This window comes from Medicago truncatula, chromosome 7, assembly GCF_003473485.1.
Source record: "Medicago truncatula cultivar Jemalong A17 chromosome 7, MtrunA17r5.0-ANR, whole genome shotgun sequence".
In the NCBI taxonomy this organism is placed as follows: Eukaryota; Viridiplantae; Streptophyta; class Magnoliopsida; order Fabales; family Fabaceae; genus Medicago; species Medicago truncatula.
The window spans coordinates 8,233,552-8,257,274 of NC_053048.1; the positions used below are offsets into that span (position 1 = coordinate 8,233,552).

General features: G+C 35.1%; 1 protein-coding gene across 1 annotated transcript; it reads right to left on the reverse strand.

Moving 5' to 3' along the window:
- Window positions 1-4,358: 4,358 nt before the first annotated feature.
- On the reverse strand, window positions 4,359-4,805 carry LOC11446083 (histone H3.3). Its single transcript, XM_003621779.3, has one exon. It carries the CDS (start codon window positions 4,803-4,805, stop codon window positions 4,359-4,361), a length of 447 nt encoding a protein of 148 aa, XP_003621827.1.
- Window positions 4,806-23,723: the final 18,918 nt, after the last annotated feature.

The following is a 23,723-nucleotide window of genomic DNA, read 5'->3' on the forward strand; positions in this document are numbered from 1 at the left end:
TCTAACTTCACATTAATCAAAAAATTTGGAAATTTTAACTTTCTTTCAAGTTCTTTAATCAAAATTTGAGCTATGGTTTCAACCAACTGTTGATTCACATTATGTGAAATAAATTTGAATGTTGAAGATAACAGAAAACAAACTTTGTTTTAAATAAACAAACTTTAGTTTTCCAAATACACATAACATTTTTAAAAAAACAAAATTTGTTTTAAAAAATAAACTTTAGTTTTCCTAATACATAGTATTAATTAGTTTTATTTAAAAAGATAAAAGTAATTGAGAAATGGTATAATTGACAAATAATATCCTTAAAATACCAAAACGATTGTTAAATAAAAATGTTAAATCCGTAGTCAAACAACACTTAAAAAGGAATGGAGGGAGTACATTTGAAACTCACAAATACCTATACTCATAATTGTAATCTATATAAAAATAAATTATATAAATTATTATTTTTAATTTACATGCAAAATTTCTATAAAATATCGTTGATCTACATACGTTGGCGCAATAAAAAGAGTGGAGTACTCGTATTTCTGCTAGTAATCTATATATCTATACTATATATTAAGAAAATAGCCTATTTTGGCTCTTTTGGGTTGTCTTTTTCTCCTTACAAAATTGCCTTCAATTTTCAATACAAATAATATATATAACAAACAGATAAGAGTAAATTTAAATATTAAAAAAAATATAACAAACAAATTCTATATATCTGATTTTTTCCTTATCATTTAAAAAAGATAAAGGATGAGACTGAATTTAAATATTAAAAAATTTGTAATAAACACAATTGTTTTTGTTACCGCACAAAATATATGGTGTAACAAACATAATATGAGTATATGTCCTTTTTTTTTTCTTTTATCCTTAAAAAAATGTAACAAATTATATCAAGTATATGACTATAAATATTAGCGAAAAAACGGGCACTCACATGTTTGTATTTCCGCTCTTTTAAGTGCGCTAACACGTGTAAATTATGAACGATATTTTATATAAAATTTTGATTAAAATTATAAGTACAAATATTTGTGACTTTCAAATTGTAACAAACCCAAAAAAATTATGTTTATTTTTATCAATAACAAAAATAATTTAGAAAATATTGAGTAGATCCTTATCTTTTTTAATACCACCAACAATATAACATAGGATAATTTGCTTAAGTGTATAATTGGAATTATAAATAATTCAACCCAAAATTTCAACCTCTTCATATATAATATTGATAATATTGTTCCTATTGTAGTGGAAAATTTTCTATTTTAATGGGATTTAATTTTTTGATTAAAATTTAAAATAATATTATTAAAGGATAATATAGTTTGAATGAAGAGTAAAATAAGTATTGAAAAAACTATCCCAAACTTATATATTTTAAGTCTATTTTCTTTTTTTTGATAAGGCCAAGAGAAAGGTTAGACATCCGGGAGAATCTGAAGTATCCCAGCTAGGTTGGCACCCAACATAAACCCCCGTCCTTTACCGCCTTTCCAATACGTAATATTATTAATAAAAAAAAAAATTACAAGAGGGGGGACTAGGGCAAAACCCTCAAAAGAAAGAAAAATTTAGACAAAATTGAGGAAACATAAAAGGCTAAGGAAATCTATACTTTGGTAGCTCATTCCTGACCCTAACAAAATCCACCAACAAAGAAGAAGGTAAAATGGTGAACCAAGTAGTGTCTGGCAGTGCATGCCCCAATTTTGCTATCCCATCAACAGAACAATTTCCTTCTCGGTAAATATGCGAACAAATAATTAGCACCAATATCGCATTAAAATCACGCAAAAAAACTTCCACGGAGCCACAAATATATTTTGAAACCTAGTCAAGTCCGCCCAAAGATGTCTCCTCAATAAACTGAACGTGCTAGCATAAATTCCAGCAATATAGTTTTTTGTTCCTCTGCAGACATAGTCCCAAACAGAATAAATAAAAAATCAGAACCCCACACTGCACACGGGTTGGGGATGAAAGGCTCCCTTTTATTCAAAAATTACTTAGTAACATGAACATTTCTCCAATATAAATTAGGAATAGAATCATATGCCACCATTGGTTCCTCAATAAAAACAAACGGCGGATTATTCAAACGACACATCTCACTGAAACCAACACGGGAGTCATTATTACCGATCCCCCGAATATTCCAAGAAATAATATTCATTTAAACGGCGGAAGAGTACCTTGAGAACGGGTTTTGTATGAAGCTTTTTTCAAATTCTTTTTCTAAGACTTTGAAACTACCTCTGTAAATGGTGCATCAGTCACAGCTGCCTCCGCTAACCAAGTTTGCATAAAATCTAAGTCTTTTTGCAGCACCGGATCTACATGTGCATCTTCCGAAGCTATAATACTACTGACATCTAATGTTTTTTTTTTTATGGGTGATAAAATAGATTCATGGTTCCCTTCCAAATTATTTGTAACTATCTCATCAGAAACATTCTCAAGTTGCAAGCTAAAAGTATTATTATGTATAACAGGGCTGCGTGTGATAGGAGTTACCAAATGTACTGGTGCAGCTGCCGGGATATCATCTGAATGCTCATTAGTTACCTCCCCATGAGTTTGGGACGCTGCACCAAGGTCTTCCCCCAATGACTCAGCCTCAATTGTCTTCTGTACGACATCATCTGTATTCATGGAATGTTGTTGCGGTTGAGGGGAAACATTGTATTTTCCGTTTCTACTTCAACAATTAGCGATTGTGCCACCTTCTACTGCGTGGAACCAAAAGCAATAGAGGAACCAATGCCAGATGGATTGTCCTTTATTGGTACCCAAGTAACTTTCTTTTTCGGGACCTTCTTCTTCCCCTGAGTTATATGTTCCTTAGGCACAATAGTTTCCTACCGTGGATATAACCGTTTGCAAGCAGAAGTGTCGTGGCCTATGTTATGACAATGCGAACAAAAATTCGGGAGCCACTCGTAGGCCACCTCGACAGTAAAGGCGTACCGTTACCTTTATACCACAATTTCATGAAAAAGCTTATGAATGAAGTCCATGTCGACAAGAATACGTGCATAATGACCAAACAAGTGCTTGGACGTCGCATTGTCAATCAAAAGAGTTGTGCCAACAACACTAGCTATCTCTCGGAGGGTCCTCTCCATCCAATACTCCCGAGGCAATTCCAGCAACCAAATCCACACCTGAGCATGAGTATTTCGTTGAGTATGCATATTAAAATATTTGGCCCACTCAAAAAGCCGAAGGACGCCCAGTTTCAAGTTCATCTGTGAAGAAAAATTCATAATATCCTCTTCCTAACGACTACATGCTCCATGTTCCTGTTGTCTTCCATATTTTGTGTAGTTTCAACTGAATGTCCTTGGTTGAATAAGGCTTGTCGTCCTTATTCAAAACAAGTCGTCCCCACAAATTGCGCTTACATATTTCCATCCCCTTTTCATAGATGTCAGTGATTTTGATGCTTACTGTTTCCCCTCTAATTGATGATTGAGGCAAGTTATCATTAGAGGAAACCTTGGTCGACGCCGTCAATTCCTGTGCAAATGATACCACCGGCATAGTGATCGGCGGTGGAGGGGAGATTCAACCCTCGTAGCTTTGGGAATGGCTGCAGGAGTGGAAATCTCAGCTTGCCAGTCAAACATGGCAGCTGGGATCGAAATCAAGAAGATTGGTTTCTGGGATCACTGTTAGTAGGGTTCAAAGGTTTGGAGAAAACGTGAACCAGTCTTTGTAACGACCGAAAGCATTAACGCGACTGCGTTTCCCCAATTTGATTGATCCAGACGGACAACACAAAGGAAAAACGACTGAGAATGGCGGCCGGAGCAATGGAAACAGTAGCTGGTACCAAAACGTGAACCGATTGAACAACTAGCAATTGAAGGAATAACAAAATCAACAAACCGATTGGAATGGGAAAGATTCACGGTTGAGCGGTGTCTTCATTCCCTTTCCGAGCGGTCATCAATTTCCAAGATATTTGGGTAGTTCAGGAGAAATTTACATTGATTTATTAATTGAACTATTAAGCTCTATTTTCTTTATACACAGCATAGAAGTATATATTTAAATAATCAATAAGAATAAGAAAATGATCGTTATTTTATTTTTATTTTATATACAAGCAAACTAAAATATGTCGAGTTGTTAAATAATTTCGTTAGATGCTTTGACAATAATTTCTACAAAAATTCATGTACGAATAATTTCCATTAATATTTAAAGCGGTAGAAAGAACGGACATACGGACATGGTATGCCATCAATTAAAGTATGTATTATGCAATAAAAAAGATTCTTAATGGAGTTCATGATATTTGAACTTTGTGGTAATACTTTGACCTTGACACCAAGAGACGAAGTTCAACTTCTTATAAGTAGCCATCCTTCTTGATCACATTCACCACGGATCGTTCTTGCCAATTGTATATCCTCGGGTATAACAGTGATTCTCTTAGCATGGATAGCACACAATTTAGCATCCTCTAAGAGACCAACAAGGTGTGCCTCAGAAGCCATTTGCAATGCAAGAACAGCACCACTCTGGAAACGAAGATGATCAATCTCGATTTTCTGAACAATTTCACGGACCAACCTCTGAAAAGGAAGCTTTTTCATCAAGAGCTTAGTACTCTTCTGGTATCTTCTGGTATCTTGCTTCTTAACTCCAATTGTAGTTGGTTTAATCTTAAGTCCAGCATTAGGGTTAATTCGCATCCTTGGAGCACAAGGTGACTTACGAGCGATTTGCTTTATTCGCATCCTTGGAGCACAAGGTGACTTACGAGCGATTTGCTTTGAACGTGCCATACAGAAAATTTGCTTGCTTCTCTGCATGAAATCGTTTCCAGTACTTTAGTGAAAAATATATGAAATAAAGAGAGATTCCGATTAGAGAATTCACATACTCATTATTTATAATCAATAATTCCGATTCTAACTATTAAAATTCAAGCTTAGTTTAGAGAACTCACCTTTAAAAGTAGTGAAATCTTCTTAACACCCGAACTCAAGGATACTCGATTCTCTACCTTCTTCAAAATTACTTGCTTCCTTCCAAAGCGTATACAATAGAATTTGTTGGTGAGGAATTAAGTTATATAGAGGAGGTCACGCGGAAGAATTTGTTACAATATTTGTTATAAGGAGTTTGAGTTATTGAGAAAAGAAGAACCAAAATATAGGAGTTTATATCATATTTTGTTATATATTTTTTGAAAGATATTATATTTGTTACATTGTTGGTATTATTGAAAAAGATAAGTATAATTTGTTACAATATGAAAGTACAAAATATCTATTATTTAAACCTACAATTTTAATCAAAATCAAATTAATTTTAATAAAAAGATAAGTATAGTTTGTTACAATATGAAAGTACAAAATATATATTATTTATACCTACAATTTTAATCAAAATTTCATAAATATTATTGTTCATGATTTATACGCATTACCGCAATATTTTTGTAAAAATGATTGATGTTCGTGTCATTAAAAAGATAAAAATTTATATTATATTTTTTTGTTATAATATGGATGTCATTGAGATAGATAAACATGGTTAGTTTGCTTTGTTATTATTTTTTTTTGTTACAATACAAAATTGTTTAATTTGAAAGTAACAAGTATTTATATTTATACTTTTAATCAAAATCAAAATTTTATAAAAAAAAAAAAAAAAACAACGTTCATAATTTTCAAACAGTAACGCTATAAAAAGAGCGGAAAGACAAACACATAAGTGTTTGTTAGTAAAAATTGAGTTGTTACAAATAGTATTTATTTAATTTATTCTATTATTATACTGATATTTGATGGAAAGAATTTAAATTCAAGGCAAATTTATTATATAGATAGATTTTAATTCTTAAACTTGTAATCATTAGAAAAATTAGAATTATATTTTTCTATTTAACAAAATGAAGAAGAAGAAAAATGTAGAATTGAGGGATTAGGAAGTTTTGATTCAAGTGAAACTAATGACTATTTGACAATCATTCCAAGTGGATTCGAACTCAATTTCTTTGGGTTACATTGTTAAAGTCTCCATGTGAATAAGAAAAATTAACTAAACATCGCCAATTAAAGTATGTATTATGCAGTAAAAAAAGTTTATGATTTATTAACTTTGTCGTAAGACTTTGACCTTGTAATATCGAAAAACGAAGTTCAAATCTTTTTTTTTGTTGTTGAAGGAAACGAAGTTCAAATCTTGTAAGGGACAAATGAAAAATGAACACTTGTGTATCTTTAATAAAAAGTAATTTTAACTTTAATGACAGGGTATCATATGATATTTTGGTTATGTTTTTAGTACTTTTTTGTTGCATTTGAAGATAAATAAGATGAGAGTTAAAGGACTTGTCAATGGTTTAAGAAACATATTGTATTTTTTTCACTCGGGTGGTTGTAATTCAGTTTTATTCTAAATCATGCAACTTCATAGGTGTTTTGAGTGTTTTGTAGTGATGAATCATGTAAATCAACAAATAAAGACATCATGTGAAGGATCAAGGATATAGAATTGAAGATCAAAAGTTGACAGAAGGTTGTTGAAGACAATACAAAGTGAAGAAAATTCATTTCAAGTTCATAGGAGTTTTCAGACGGAAGAACGATCGAAAATAGGACAAAAACGCAAGAAATCGCATTTGAGGGGCTGCTTCATGCGCCCCTGCACCTGGGACATCATTCCTTGCTGCCTCAAACGCCCAGATGCAGGTAAAAACCTCTTTTTGCTTGTTTTTCAAGTTAGATTGGCATATAAAGCCCAGTCTTCTTCTCTTCAACCCTAAATAACCTCATGCTATAAATAGAGACACTTGCACACTATTTTATTCATTAAGAAACCTTTAATAGTGAAGGCAAGGGTCAAGCATCAGAGTTTTAAGGCAGGATATATCCTTCTTTTGTTCACTCTAGGGTATGTTTTTCTATTGTTTTCTTGTGATGTATGTTGCCATGAGCAACTAAACCTCTTGATTAGCGTTCCAAGATAAACCCCTTCTTATTTGTTCGAATTTATTAATGAAGTTTTTCATTCAGTTTATGCTTTGAGTGTGCTAAGATTTAAATTAGATTATGTTCGTTCATTAATGCTTCGTCAATTGGTTAACTTTGTGTGTAACCTTGAGGATTGATCCGTAGGATTAAAGTAGGCCCAGGCAACCTGAAATTTTATCAGTTCTTTGGCTTTTCAAATTACTACTTCTTATAGAGGTTACGAAGTTAAGGTTTGAGTTCTTTCCGTCATTACTCCTTTCTTTAGGAAAACGTAGTACACGACTCTGGTTCGTCCTACACAAGTTATTTAAAGAAACTTGTGTAGGTCTTAAGGTTGGGATTCATTAAAACAATGATGCCCCGCATAAGTTGTTTGGTCTCTTAAAAGATAATTACAATAAAGATGAAGCGGGGATTCAATGAAACCCTAATCGTTCTTAATCATCTTCATCACAAAAACCTAATTTTGCATTGGGCAGAGTAATTCAACCCTTCAATTCTATTCACTTTTTATTACTTTCGCTTTTTGAAATAAGTTTTATTAATTACTAAGTTGAACAACAATCCTTGTGGAAAAATATAAACATATTACTTTAGTACTTGTTACAATATGATGCACTTGTCAATTTCGTCCATCAACCTTTCCATTTTTGTGATGTATATAAATATTTGACTGAATTTAATATTTAATGGTATTTGTTTCCAAAATATTTAACTAAAATGGTTTCATATTCAATAGATCTGAAAATCATTAAAAGCAAATACAACACAAAATATAAAATTAAGATAGCAAGATATTCCAATCACAATATTAGTTTATGAGTAGACATTATTTCTCACTGATTTAATCATATACTAATAAAAATCCCCCTCTTCTTCTCTTATACACAAACCAACACATGTTCTGTCCAGTTAAGTAGAAAAAGAGACATCAATGTTACATTTAAGGAAACCACATTGTGGACACTGCCAACGAGCATGAAATGATTCGGTTGGCAGAGCAAGAACATTCCATTTTCTTATTCTGGGAGTGGAAGGCAGCCCCGACACATATGTTGAACGTTGCAAAGCTCACACTACATTGGTGGAACCCTCGACACAGTTTGCTCGTGTGATATTTACACAGTTTGTCTGGCACTAAACACACTTATCTGGCAGGCACCCTCGACAGATACGTCAAACTAGATTCTTGATTTTTGGTGGAAATTTCAAACACCAAATACAAGATCAAATACCTGGTCTTCTGATATGAGAGGTGTCACCAAGTCTTCCGCACAAAGTTTGTAACATCTCATTTTCTTTATTGACATTAAAAAAATTTCTTGCACTAAAAACTCAATAATTTTCTAGTAAAATGTACATCATAGCATCTTAGTTAGTATTAGCGTAAAAAAAAAATATATTACATGTAGTATATTTGGCAACTCAAAATAAGAGGTTTCATTATTTATCTATATAAAAATATGCAATATTTAGTAACTAAACCCTATTAATTAACTTAGAAGTAATATAACATAAAACTAAGTAAGAAATATGACATAAGACTAAGTTAGGGAAATGACATAAGACTGAGGCGTAAGTACATTCACTACTTACTAGAATTCTCTACTGATGAATTAAGCACATGCATGCATATAGTAACTAGATGCATGGATTAAGATAAAAAGAAATGATATTTGAACATCCATTTTGTGACAACTTTCTCTCTCATACTCACATTATTTTTACTTTATCTCTCTATTGCTTTGATTTTCGTGCAAATATCCACTTTTTCTTTGTAAATTATGGTTGTCACATAAGTTGTCAACCAAATGGTTGTTCAAATAACACTCCTCTAAGATATATATATATATATATATATATATATATATATATATATATATATATATATATATATATATATATATATATATCACATGAGACATATATAGGGGATATATCACATAAGAATGACAATTATATATGAGAATGATAGGAATGAATATGAGCCATCGGATTAAAAATGTGTGGTTGAGATTAAAATCCCCACATTAAGTGAGCCACATGTGAATCTTGTGCACAATCTCATATCCTTAAATTCTCTCTCTTGACCCATGGACTCCCATCGCTTCTCTCTCTAGGAACTTGCTGCCTTGCTGGAACCACTACCAAAACAACACGTATAGGTGAAAAAAAATTCATGAATCCCTTAATATAGTGCAGTTCTTCATGGTGGTGTCCATGGACAATAATCAAAGGTATGGACTTTGTGTATCCATGTCTTTTATCATGGGCTTTTTTAACCCAGCATCATAATATCACCTAAAAGTTGCTAAATAAAAGAAAACAAATAATTATCATAATATTATAATATCATGGACAGTAATTAAGGGTGAAAGCAATGGAGAGTGAGAGATATGGCGGCGAGAATTGGGCTTGTGTTTGGAGCGGCGGTTATGAGGAAGAAACCATGTTCTTTTGGTAATGGAAGAGAAAAGGAAGACAAAAAGTGCACGTGAAAGATCACTTTAAGACCTTTTAATCTCAAGCGTAGATTTAAATCCAATGGTCAAAAATTATTCCTATCATTCTTATATATAATTGTCATTCTCATGTGATATGCCCCATATATATATTAATTAAGCACATGTGCAATTAACTCAACCAATAATAAATTTGATCTTATCTTAAGTAAATACCTAGCTAACTTAATTGAGTGCCACATTGCACTAATTTTCACCATAAACTCTTCTATTTTTACTATAAATACTACACTCTTTGCTCAATTTACTCACAAGAAAACCAAAAATATTCCACTACACTACACAAGCTAGTAACCAAATAAGTAGTCACTTCTAAACTAGTATCATCTATCTTCTAACTTCCATTTCATCACTCTAAAGGTGAAATTTTATCACATTCACTACACATTTTGTTTATTTTTATTTTCTTTAGATAGAAACTCATTTTTATCAAATTTGGTTTTTGTTTAGATTTGAGAAGATCCTCATAATTTTCAACAAAAGAAACTATCAAGGTAGGGGGTGAGGAATCTCAACAATGATAGTAGGGTAGAATCAATTGAGTCAAGAGTGGCCCTAACTCTTTTAAATTGTTGGGTTAATATTGGTGGACACCCTTTTATTTCATACCATCAATGTACCACCTCCATGTGGCATTTTCTTTTAATTTTTCTTTCCTTTCTCTCGTATCTCTCTCCTCATTCTCAATGGCTCTCTCTTTTTCTCTTTTCTTCCTCAGACCTCATTTTTCTACCACCATTCACCATGATTTTCTCTTTCCACTTCCAATGTCAATTCCAGTTAGTTTCATTGTCTGATTTCAATTCCAATTTCGTTTTCTACCCAACTTTCACACAGAGCTCTCTCTTTAAGTCTCTCACCATTGATGTCGGAGGACGGATCTGAGTGTGGTGAGGACGGACATGAGCGAATATGGTGAGGTGGTGGTGGTGAGAAACACACCTGAGCGAATCCGGCGGTGTGAGAGTAAGATGATGTCGTCGGAGAAGAGAACGTTGAATGAGGAGGAGGACCATGGTGATGCTGATGGTGGACGCCGATGGTCGGATCTGAGGGTTCAGATGATGGAGACAGTGTTGATAGTGAGATTTGAGGCTGAGAACGGCGGATGACGGTGGTGGTGGTGCGGCCAGTGAGGGAGAAGAAAGACAGAAAAGAGGGTGGAAAAATTGTTGACCATATTGGACAAAATTACCCCTTAATTTCTTTTTCAATAGACAAAATTGCCCCAATAATAATCAATAAAAATTGTCACATAGGGGTGGTAGAATGGTGGTATGCCACCTAAGTATGTTGTGTATCACCACTCTAAATTGTTATATGGCTTTTACATTGTGCATTAATTATGAATCAATTTTATTTATGATATTTATAGGTGTGTTTTGTTATAAATGTGTGTGTATAACTACAAATATTATAGACAGGTTATTAGGTATGAGTGTAGTTAAAGCTAAAGTTCTTGTAGTTGTAGTATAGACATGTTGGCATAATATTTTCCAGAAACTAAGCAGTTATAACTAGCACGAGGATTATAATGATTAAGAGAATATGTGTACTGATAACCAATAAGAGGTCTTCAAAGACATGTTAATATAATACTATATGAGAATGTGCAGCATTTAACTAGTAGTATTAGGTACCGTAAGATTTAGTTCTCTCTATCTTAATTAAGTACAACAACTTTTTATTTACAATAAAGACTAACGGTGTAATAATAATAATTAATAGTGAAAATAATAATAATAGCTGTAATAGTAGTAATAAAAATAAGAGGGATAAAAGGATTGATTAATAATCAGTATAGTGAATTGAAATAAAATTAATACAAGTAGACAAATATATATACAGGAGGGGGTACCGTAAACCAACAAATAATAAAACTAGAAATCATCTTTTTGGATTAATAAAATTAAAGCTACTGTAATTTTTTTTATATAGTGTGAAGCACTAATTACACTATTAATATATTTTGGATGTCATGGAAAATATTTCAATTACTCTAATTCTGTCGACTAACTTCACTATTAGTGTATTTTGGGTGTTTTAGAAAATATTGCAATTACTCTAATTATGCCGGTGAAGCATTTTTCTTTGAAATTGATCATTCTTAAGTTGTAGAAAATAAATTAAAGAAGTAGAACAAATGTATGTTCTAAACCAAGAAATAATAGATTCTTAAAAATAAACTCACATGAGTCCAAGAGTGACGCTTTGGTACAAGCGAGAGTGCGTAAGTGAAGGTTTAATAGGCCTTGAGGGCGTCACGGTGTGAAACCCCACAAGTGACCAGGTGGTAGCTCCCCTATGTCGTGGTATTCGATGCCACATGTAACGCTCCTATTTCTATTAAAGCAATTAAACATGCGAATAATACATTTATTCAAGAAATAGAGATTACGTCTTATTCAAAATTCAAAAACCGATAGACATGTATGTAAACCTCAACAGTTACAGCGGAATATAAATCAGAGTGATCAAATATATACATGCCATGAGCAAATAAATCATATCCAAAAGATAAATCTCAAAACCCAAACATCGGGTAGTCATCAACAAAATAATAATCCCAACGAAAATATAAACAACCTAATCTAGACCGACACGACAAGCCTAGATCAGAGCCGACACGACACCGATATCGGAGGAAGCTCCCGATATCCCAAGCAAAGACTCACCGAGACTACTCCTGCACAACGTCTACTCACCCATACAGGCAAGTAGGCGGTTAAAACCACTGGGGATAAGCATTACATTATCATAGTCCAGATAATAATCAAATCAAATAAATATCATGTACTTGAATAATAATAGTCATGCATAAATACTTATATCACAACTTGATAGCTCATATCCACATATATCAATCACATGAATAATTATCCAATCATAAATATTCATTCACAACATCAATCATAAACAATCATTGTCAACTTTCATTCTTCTCAATTCATCACCAATCACATATTTCACATAGGACTCATGCTATGATATGCACTTATTGACACATAAATGCATGTGGTACCAAATCTCAACAAGGTCGTCACCTCCGATGGACAAGTCAACATCGCATGTAAGGCTCACCTCTGCCTTACAATAATCTCGAAGTAAAAGATTCATCCCTTTTACAGCAACAACGACTATGATGCATGGACATGTGTAAGGACTCGATAATGCGACAACAAATCACAATCTCAACTCAATATATAGGACAACACCCAATTATATTGATTATCTCCACAACATTGCATTATCAAGAAAACATGCCCACACAAATAAATCATAGTATTCATCATCACACATCAACATAATATCAATAATCAACAATGTCACTCAACATCAACTATATCATATAGTTTCACCAATTCAAGCATTCTCATATTCCAAGTAAGATAGCAAAATATATCTCATGATCATTATCACATCCCAATTACATATTTACATACTCAATTATTCCCTCTAAATACTTCATTAAGCCAAGTATCAAGTTTGGAAAAGTTTCACGACTCATAGAAAAAGTTATGCTAAGTTTTCACAAAAATTCACATGACCCATGTGTAGTAATTTGATCATAACTCGAGTTCTAAAAATCATTTGGACCTGAAACCAACGCCATTAGAAAGCTAACAAAATTATCTAAAACTTTCATGTTTACACCAAAGGCCAATTCGAAACAGAAATAGGTGAAAAAGACGCAAGAACGCGAAACAGGAGATGCTGGAACTGGCGCTTCTTGAGAAGCTTCTGGCCTACTTCTGAAGAGTGCTCCTGAAGTACGCTTCTGAAGAGTGCTTCTGAAGTACGCTTCTGAAGTGTGCTTCTGAAGTATGCTTCTGAAGTGTGCTTCTGGCCTGTTCGCTTACAGCTTTTCCAAAAGTGCGTTTTTCACCATTTCGCGCGTAAAATGCAAACCGTTAATCGGATTTTGATGCCGTTTTCACCTACATGATCCTGACACTTGACTCTAACATAATCTATAAAAATTTCATGTTTCAACCATCCCAAAAGTCATTTTCCAAAACCTCACATAATCACTTATTGGCGAAAACGCTTAAACATCGACATTTCACACGAAAAATCCGTTTTCTCCCAAACGACTCAACTAACATAACCACAACGTGAAAACAGAAATTCTCATAAGTTCAATTCATCCAACAATAACAAAATTTCAGTCAACAACCATATATATATCAAAAAGTTCATTTTGGTCCTTCACATGAACACTTAACTCAACTTCACTAATTTCACAAAACCATCAACAACAATTTATTTCTCATCATCAATCCACAATTAAGTATACCCAAATCATAATTCACTTACAATAGCATCAGTTAACAATAACCACATTAATGGAATATGAATCACATCTCTTTTCAATCAAAGCATATCAAATTTCATCAATTAAGCATAATTTCATAACTTAACATTTATACATACTTTGAAACATGTAATTTCACCCATAAACATACCATAATCATCAATTCAAGCACAAGAAAATAGCATCACAGCAAGAGCACGAATTTAACAACAATTGTTCACCAACCCATTTTCATACAACATGAGAAAATGCAAAGATTGTACATGATTATGATAATAACTAACCCCCTTACCTTTGAAGTTGATTATCTCTAACCCTTGCTTCAATTCAGCTCCTAGGTCACCCAAATTGATTCCTCAAGCTTTCCCTTCAACACTCTTGTTCTTCTCTTCACCTCTTTCTCTCTCTAGGAAAATGTTTTGTGAAGTGAATGATATTTTCTATGACAACCCTAATGTTATCTCCCTTAATGGGCTTAACTCAAAATGCTAATGGGCCTAACCCATTCTAACACAATTCAAAAGTTTCTATACACTCAACGGTAATTACTAACAACGGTAAAATATAACCAACGGTCACTAACGGTAAAAACTAATCACTACACTAGTAACTTAGTAAAATAAGGGTCCTCACCAATTAATAAAATAATTCTCACCAAAATTACCATTTTACCCTTACCCGTCAAATGACCAAAATACCCTTCTAATACGGTAATCCATTTAAATGCACCCAATGACAATTAAATACACACAAGCACATTTAATCACACACAAACACAATTAAAAGTAATTAAAATAAATCTAGCTAAAAATTGGGCTGTTACAACTCTCCCCCCTAAAAGAATTTTCGCCCTCGAAAATTTACCTGAAGGAAACAACTCCGGATACGAAACTCTCATCCTACTCTCCGGTTCCCAAGTGGCACTCTCTCCAGTTGGTCCAACCCAAATCACCTTGACCAAAGCAATCTCCTTGCCACGCAAACGCTTCAACTCGCGATCCTCAATCCTAATCGGCAAAGTCTCAACCGTCAAATTATCTCTTACTTCCAACTCATCCACTTGAATCACATGAGACGCATCATGCACATACTTCCTCAACTGAGACACATGAAACACATTATGAAGATTCGACAAAGACGGTGGCAACGCAATCCGGTACGCTACAACCCCAACCTTCTCAATGACATCAAACGGCCCAACAAAACGAGGAGTCAACTTCCTACACTTTAAAGCACGACCAACTCCGGTCACAGGATTCACCCTCAAAAACACATGATCACCAACTTGAAACTCAATATCCTTTCTCCTCTTATCATGATAACTCTTCTGTCTACTCTGAGACGCCTTCATCTTCTCCTGAATCATCTTAACCTTTTCCGTAGTTTCTTGCACAACTTCCGGCCCAAACAAAGCACTTTCTCCGGATTCAAACCAACACAACGGTGTCCTACACCTCCGACCATACAAAGCCTCAAACGGTGCCATACCGATACTAGCATGAAAACTGTTGTTGTAAGTAAACTCAATCAACGGTAAACATTCGTCCCAACTGACACCTTGCTCCAAAACACAAGCTCTCAACAAATCCTCCAAACTCTGAATAGTCCTTTCTGTCTGCCCATCGGTCTGAGGATGGTAAGCAGAACTCAATCTCAACTTAGTTCCTAAAGCAGCTTGCAAACTCTCCCAAAATTTAGAAGTAAACCTCGGATCCCGATCCGACACAATACTAGAAGGAATACCATGCAATCTAACAATCTGCTCAATGTAGATCTCAGCCAACTTCGCTACCGACATACCAGTCTTGATAGGAACAAAATGCGCTGACTTCGTCAACCGATCAACAATCACCCAAATCGAATCGAAACCCTTACTAGTCTTAGGCAACGCTCCAACAAAATCCATAGAAATGTTATCCCACTTCCACTCTGGCACAAACAACGGTTGCATCAAACCCGACGGTCTCTGATGTTCAATCTTCGATTTCTGACAAACCAAACAAGCATAAACAAACTCAGCAATCTCCTTCTTCATTCCAGGCCACCAAAACAACCTTTTCAAATCCTAATACATCTTAGTTGCTCCTGGATGAATACTCAAACTACTTCTATGACCTTCGTCCAAAATTTGCCTCTTAAGCTCAAACACATCCGGCACACAAACTCGATCACGAAACATCAAAACACCAGTCTCACCCAATCTAAAGTCTCCACCTTTTCCTTGATTAACCAACGTCACTCGATTCACGAGTTCCAAATCTTCCTTCTGACCATTCTTGATCTCTTCCAAAATATTGCTTGTCAACTTCAACATACCCAACCTCACACCATCAGGTGTCAACTCACTAACCAAACTCAAGTCTCGAAACTGCTCAATCAATTCCAACTCTTTAACCATCAAAGCAGACATATGCAAAGTCTTTCTACTCAAAGCATCCGCAACAACATTAGCCTTTCCGGGATGATAACTCAACTGAAAATCAAAATCCTTAAGATATTCCAACCATCTTCTCTGCCTCATATTCAACTCTTTCTGATCAAACAAATACTTCAAACTCTTGTGGTCACTGAACACCTCAAACTTAGAACCATACAGATAATGTCTCCAAATCTTCAATGTATACACAACGGCTGCCAATTCCAAATCATGAGTCGGATAATTCTTCTCATGCACTTTCAATTGCCTCGAAGCATAAGCTACAACCTGACGATTCTGCATAAGCACACCACCAAGACCCATCTTAGAAGCATCACAATACACAACAAACGATTCCTTCGGATTCGGCAAAATCAACACCGGAGCTGAAGTCAACCTCTTCTTCAACTCTTGGAAACTCTTCTCACACTTGGCATCCCAAACATAAGCCTGTCCTTTCCGAGTCAACTGCGTCAATGGCAACGCCAACTTAGAGAATCCCTCAATGAACCTCCGATAATAACCGGCCAAACCAAGAAAGCTTCTAATCTCAAAAACAGACTTAGGAGACTCCCACTGCAACACTGCATCAACCTTGGAAGGATCCACAGAAATACCACCCTTAGAAATCACATGACCAAGGAAACTCACTTCCTTCAACCAAAACTCACACTTAGACAACTTGGCACACAACTGGTTCTCTTTCAAGACTTGCAACACAATCCTCAAATGCTCAGCATGCTCTTCCTCAGACTTTGAATACACCAAAATATCATCTATGAACACCACCACAAAACGGTCCAGATAAGGATGAAATATTCTATTCATGTATTCCATAAAGACACCTGGTGCATTAGATACTCCAAATGGCATCACAGAATACTCATAGTGTCCATACCTCGTTCGGAACGCAGTTTTGGATATATCTTCCGCCTTTACTCTAATCTGATGATATCCTGATCTCAAATCAATCTTACTAAACACCTCTGCACCCACTAGCTGATCCATCAAATCATCAATCCTTGGAAGTGGATACCGATTCTTAATCGTCACCTTGTTCAACTGTCGATAATCCACACACAACCTCATGCTTCCATCTTTCTTCTTAACCAACAACACTGGAGCACCCCACGGTGAAACACTCGGTCTAATAAACTGCTTCTCAAGCAACTCTTCCAACTGATTCTTCAATTCACCCAACTCCGATGCAGACATCCGATACGGCGCAATCGAAATAGGACTCGTGCCTGGTACCAAATCAATTGCAAACTCAACTTCCCTCTCCGGCGGTAACTCGGTAATATCCTCTGGAAAAACCTCAGGAAACTCTTGCACTACCGGCAAATCACTAACCCCTTTCTCACCACCAACCTTCAAAGATGCAAACATCATAAACACACAAGCCTCACCATCTAAAGACTTCTTCACTTGCTCCGCGGTCAAAAACTTCCTATCTAACTCTTCTACCGACTTAGAAAAAGTCACACTCCTAGTCAAACAATTAATGCTAACCCCAAAAGCTAACAACCAATCCATACCAAAAATCACATCCATATGCTTCAACGGAAGACAAACAAGATCCAACTCAAAATCAACATCACCAAAATTAACAGGACACTTAGCACACATAAAAGAAGTAGTCACCGAACCGCTAGCCGGGGTGTCAATAACCATTCCACGCAACAAAGGAGTTACAACCAAATCCAAACGTTCAACACAACTAGCCGAGATAAAAGAATGAGTAGCACCAGTATCAATAATTGCAATCAAAGGAGTACTATTGATAAAACACATACCTCGGATAAGATTATCCGGCTGCTCCACCTCCTCGGCGTTCAAAGCAAACACCTTTCCCGCCGCCTTCTTTGGCTTGGTACACTTGGTACTAATATGACCCTTCTCTCCACAATTGTAACAAGTAGTCTCTCTTGCAACACCTCTGCAATCGACCGCCTTGTGACCCGCTTTCCCACACTTGTGACAAGTAAAATCATTCTTGCAATCACTAGCATAATGACCCATAGCTCCACACTTAAAGCACTTGACTTCCGCCAAACTTGGCCTAGAGCCTCCACCAGCTTCTCTCTTCTTTCCTTTGTCCTTGCTGTAAGGTTTTCCAGCCCCATGTCCTCTTCCTCTCTTTTCACCCTGAGCCTTGTAGTAATTAGACTTAGCTTTCCCAGCATCATCAAACATACGACACTTATGCACCAAAGTATCAAAGTCTCGGATCTCCTGAACACACATGTACTGATAGATGTCCGGCCTAAGCCCACTTTCAAACTTCACACACTTGGAAACCATAGCATCCTCCGCATTGATGTAGGGGCAAAACCTTGCAAGCTCCTCAAACTTCGCCGCATACTCGGCCACAGACATACTCCCTTGCTTCAAATTCAGGAACTCCACTTCCTTCCTAGTCCTCAAATCCTCTGGAAAGTACTTCCTCAAAAACTCAGCCTTGAACCTTGTCCAAGTCACAACCTCTCCACCAATCTCAAGTCTTCCCTTAGCATTGGTCCACCAATACTCAGCCTCCTCAGCAAGCATGTGAGTAGCCAACCTCACCTTCTGATCATCACTAGTCACCATAGCACGAAAGATCCTCTCCATGCCTTGCAACCATGTTTGAGCTCCATCCGGGTCGAACCTTCCCTTGAACGTAGGTGGATTGTTTCGCAAGAAACGATCAAGCCTCCGCTCCTCAGCTTCTCCCTCATTCCGACGACCAATCGCCGCTTGCTCATTCGATTGAGCCAAAACCTGAGCCATCGCTGCCAAGGCTTGTGCAATCGCCGCATCATCACGACCTCCTGCCATGTTCGCACTACACAACCATCTAAACGATAAGAAACAACACAACAAAGATTAATCTAAACGCGACTGACCATGGCTCTGATACCAACTTGTAACGCTCCTATTTCTATTAAAGCAATTAAACATGCGAATAATACATTTATTCAAGAAATAGAGATTACGTCTTATTCAAAATTCAAAAACCGATAGACATGTATGTAAACCTCAACAGTTACAGCGGAATATAAATCAGAGTGATCAAATATATACATGCCATGAGCAAATAAATCATATCCAAAAGATAAATCTCAAAACCCAAACATCGGGTAGTCATCAACAAAATAATAATCCCAACGAAAATATAAACAACCTAATCTAGACCGACACGACAAGCCTAGATCAGAGCCGACACGACACCGATATCGGAGGAAGCTCCCGATATCCCAAGCAAAGACTCACCGAGACTACTCCTGCACAACGTCTACTCACCCATACAGGCAAGTAGGCGGTTAAAACCACTGGGGATAAGCATTACATTATCATAGTCCAGATAATAATCAAATCAAATAAATATCATGTACTTGAATAATAATAGTCATGCATAAATACTTATATCACAACTTGATAGCTCATATCCACATATATCAATCACATGAATAATTATCCAATCATAAATATTCATTCACAACATCAATCATAAACAATCATTGTCAACTTTCATTCTTCTCAATTCATCACCAATCACATATTTCACATAGGACTCATGCTATGATATGCACTTATTGACACATAAATGCATGTGGTACCAAATCTCAACAAGGTCGTCACCTCCGATGGACAAGTCAACATCGCATGTAAGGCTCACCTCTGCCTTACAATAATCTCGAAGTAAAAGATTCATCCCTTTTACAGCAACAACGACTATGATGCATGGACATGTGTAAGGACTCGATAATGCGACAACAAATCACAATCTCAACTCAATATATAGGACAACACCCAATTATATTGATTATCTCCACAACATTGCATTATCAAGAAAACATGCCCACACAAATAAATCATAGTATTCATCATCACACATCAACATAATATCAATAATCAACAATGTCACTCAACATCAACTATATCATATAGTTTCACCAATTCAAGCATTCTCATATTCCAAGTAAGATAGCAAAATATATCTCATGATCATTATCACATCCCAATTACATATTTACATACTCAATTATTCCCTCTAAATACTTCATTAAGCCAAGTATCAAGTTTGGAAAAGTTTCACGACTCATAGAAAAAGTTATGCTAAGTTTTCACAAAAATTCACATGACCCATGTGTAGTAATTTGATCATAACTCGAGTTCTAAAAATCATTTGGACCTGAAACCAACGCCATTAGAAAGCTAACAAAATTATCTAAAACTTTCATGTTTACACCAAAGGCCAATTCGAAACAGAAATAGGTGAAAAAGACGCAAGAACGCGAAACAGGAGATGCTGGAACTGGCGCTTCTTGAGAAGCTTCTGGCCTACTTCTGAAGAGTGCTCCTGAAGTACGCTTCTGAAGAGTGCTTCTGAAGTACGCTTCTGAAGTGTGCTTCTGAAGTATGCTTCTGAAGTGTGCTTCTGGCCTGTTCGCTTACAGCTTTTCCAAAAGTGCGTTTTTCACCATTTCGCGCGTAAAATGCAAACCGTTAATCGGATTTTGATGCCGTTTTCACCTACATGATCCTGACACTTGACTCTAACATAATCTATAAAAATTTCATGTTTCAACCATCCCAAAAGTCATTTTCCAAAACCTCACATAATCACTTATTGGCGAAAACGCTTAAACATCGACATTTCACACGAAAAATCCGTTTTCTCCCAAACGACTCAACTAACATAACCACAACGTGAAAACAGAAATTCTCATAGGTTCAATTCATCCAACAATAACAAAATTTCAGTCAACAACCATATATATATCAAAAAGTTCATTTTGGTCCTTCACATGAACACTTAACTCAACTTCACTAATTTCACAAAACCATCAACAACAATTTATTTCTCATCATCAATCCACAATTAAGTATACCCAAATCATAATTCACTTACAATAGCATCAGTTAACAATAACCACATTAATGGAATATGAATCACATCTCTTTTCAATCAAAGCATATCAAATTTCATCAATTAAGCATAATTTCATAACTTAACATTTATACATACTTTGAAACATGTAATTTCACCCATAAACATACCATAATCATCAATTCAAGCACAAGAAAATAGCATCACAGCAAGAGCACGAATTTAACAACAATTGTTCACCAACCCATTTTCATACAACATGAGAAAATGCAAAGATTGTACATGATTATGATAATAACTAACCCCCTTACCTTTGAAGTTGATTATCTCTAACCCTTGCTTCAATTCAGCTCCTAGGTCACCCAAATTGATTCCTCAAGCTTTCCCTTCAACACTCTTGTTCTTCTCTTCACCTCTTTCTCTCTCTAGGAAAATGTTTTGTGAAGTGAATGATATTTTCTATGACAACCCTAATGTTATCTCCCTTAATGGGCTTAACTCAAAATGCTAATGGGCCTAACCCATTCTAACACAATTCAAAAGTTTCTATACACTCAACGGTAATTACTAACAACGGTAAAATATAACCAACGGTCACTAACGGTAAAAACTAATCACTACACTAGTAACTTAGTAAAATAAGGGTCCTCACCAATTAATAAAATAATTCTCACCAAAATTACCATTTTACCCTTACCCGTCAAATGACCAAAATACCCTTCTAATACGGTAATCCATTTAAATGCACTCAATGACAATTAAATACACACAAGCACATTTAATCACACACAAACACAATTAAAAGTAATTAAAATAAATCTAACTAAAAATTGGGCTGTTACACCACACAGTAACGAACTTGACGTGACACTGCAAGAACTCATGATCGGTGGTAGAGTGTTCCGGTAAAAATACATTTAAGTATTAAAAGAAAAGAAAGAAATGTACCAATGAGAATTTGAAACGGAACATGTCCTCCCGATTGCTCCTCTCATATAGAATCTCCATGGTGAAGGAAAGAGTCACATACATGATGAATATAATGCATTTACATATCATTGCATAATCACACTTTGAATATTATTATTCTAATAATAATAATAATTGTTAAGGATTCTACTATTTGTGATATTTGTTGATGTGAACTCACCCCTTGTTTGTTGTTTTGGTTTTATATTTTATTCATTTAAAGATGGAGAATCACGATCCCCGCCCTGCAGTTCGTCTGGAGTTTGTCGACGGGACAGGGATCACTGACTATCCTAATTTCACTCTGACTTTTGATGGTGTAATTGATATTAACGTCACCACCGACGAATACCCCAACTTCATTACTAGAACTCGTCACCGTTCTGTGAATTTGTCTTTTTACTTACCTCTTGCTGATATGTGGACCGCTTCAGTGTATGCTTCTACCGAGCCGTATCCAGAGACTATCCGTACCCCTAACCCATAGAGGGTCTAGTTAAATAAATGGGTCAATGATGTAATATATTATGAATTAGCCAAAAAGTGACTTGAAAATATATATATATATATATATATATATATATATATATATATATATATGGCATATCAAGTGAGAGGAGTAGTTATAATGAGAGGATGAGAGGAACAAATAGTGGCCACTTGATTAAATTGTACGGTGTAGATTAAAACATTCACCATAAGTTAATTGCACTTGATTTTTCACAAACGCATCCCCTTCCTCGTTGACAATCACGCCCTTCTCCTTCCTTGATTTTTCTATCACAAAAAATTCTTCCCAGATCTTCAATCCATTAGAATGCTCTAATCAATAATTCACTAATTATCTTAAGAAATTATTGCAATGTTTTCGTTCTCTTAATCTATATCAATTTTAAACCGTTGTTTTTCCAATTCCGGATCTGGATCTTGCTTAAATTTACTCATTAACCGGAAAACCATAGCTTTTTTAACTGTGGACCTCATTAACTAGAAAGTCATGGCTAAAGTTTATTTACAGACTCAAAAGCATGTTTGATCAAAAACTAAAAAACCAAATAGGGATTTTTAATTTTGGTAATTGCAAAGCCATGGGGAAATCTTACGTTGGGATATTGCAAACTGGAATTTATTGTTAATTAGAACAGAAAATGATTAATTGAAAATTAATTTGATTTGTCATCATTCACAAATTAACCATTATTTTTAGTGAATCTGAAGGGAAAATAGCGCAGGTCAGGGAAAGGAGATGACGAGGTCAGGGAAAGGAGATGAGGAGGATACCGTGTGAGTACATTATTTATTGAGTAATTTCATCTCATCCGTAGATATTAATCCTATGGCTAATATTTATTCCTCTCATCATCTCATTATAACTATCCTCTCATTTGATATGCATATATATATATATATATATATATATATATATACTAGATGTATAAAGTATGGCCGGCAGTAGTAATGTTTGAAAGTAGAACTTATGACAACTAGAGTATCTTAACAAAAATGCACTAGTATTAATAAGTGTAGCTTTTGTATGATAAGTTTTATATATTAAGGTTGTAATATATATTGACGTAATTTCTATGTACATTAGTCACTCTTATAAAAATTAAAATTATGAGTA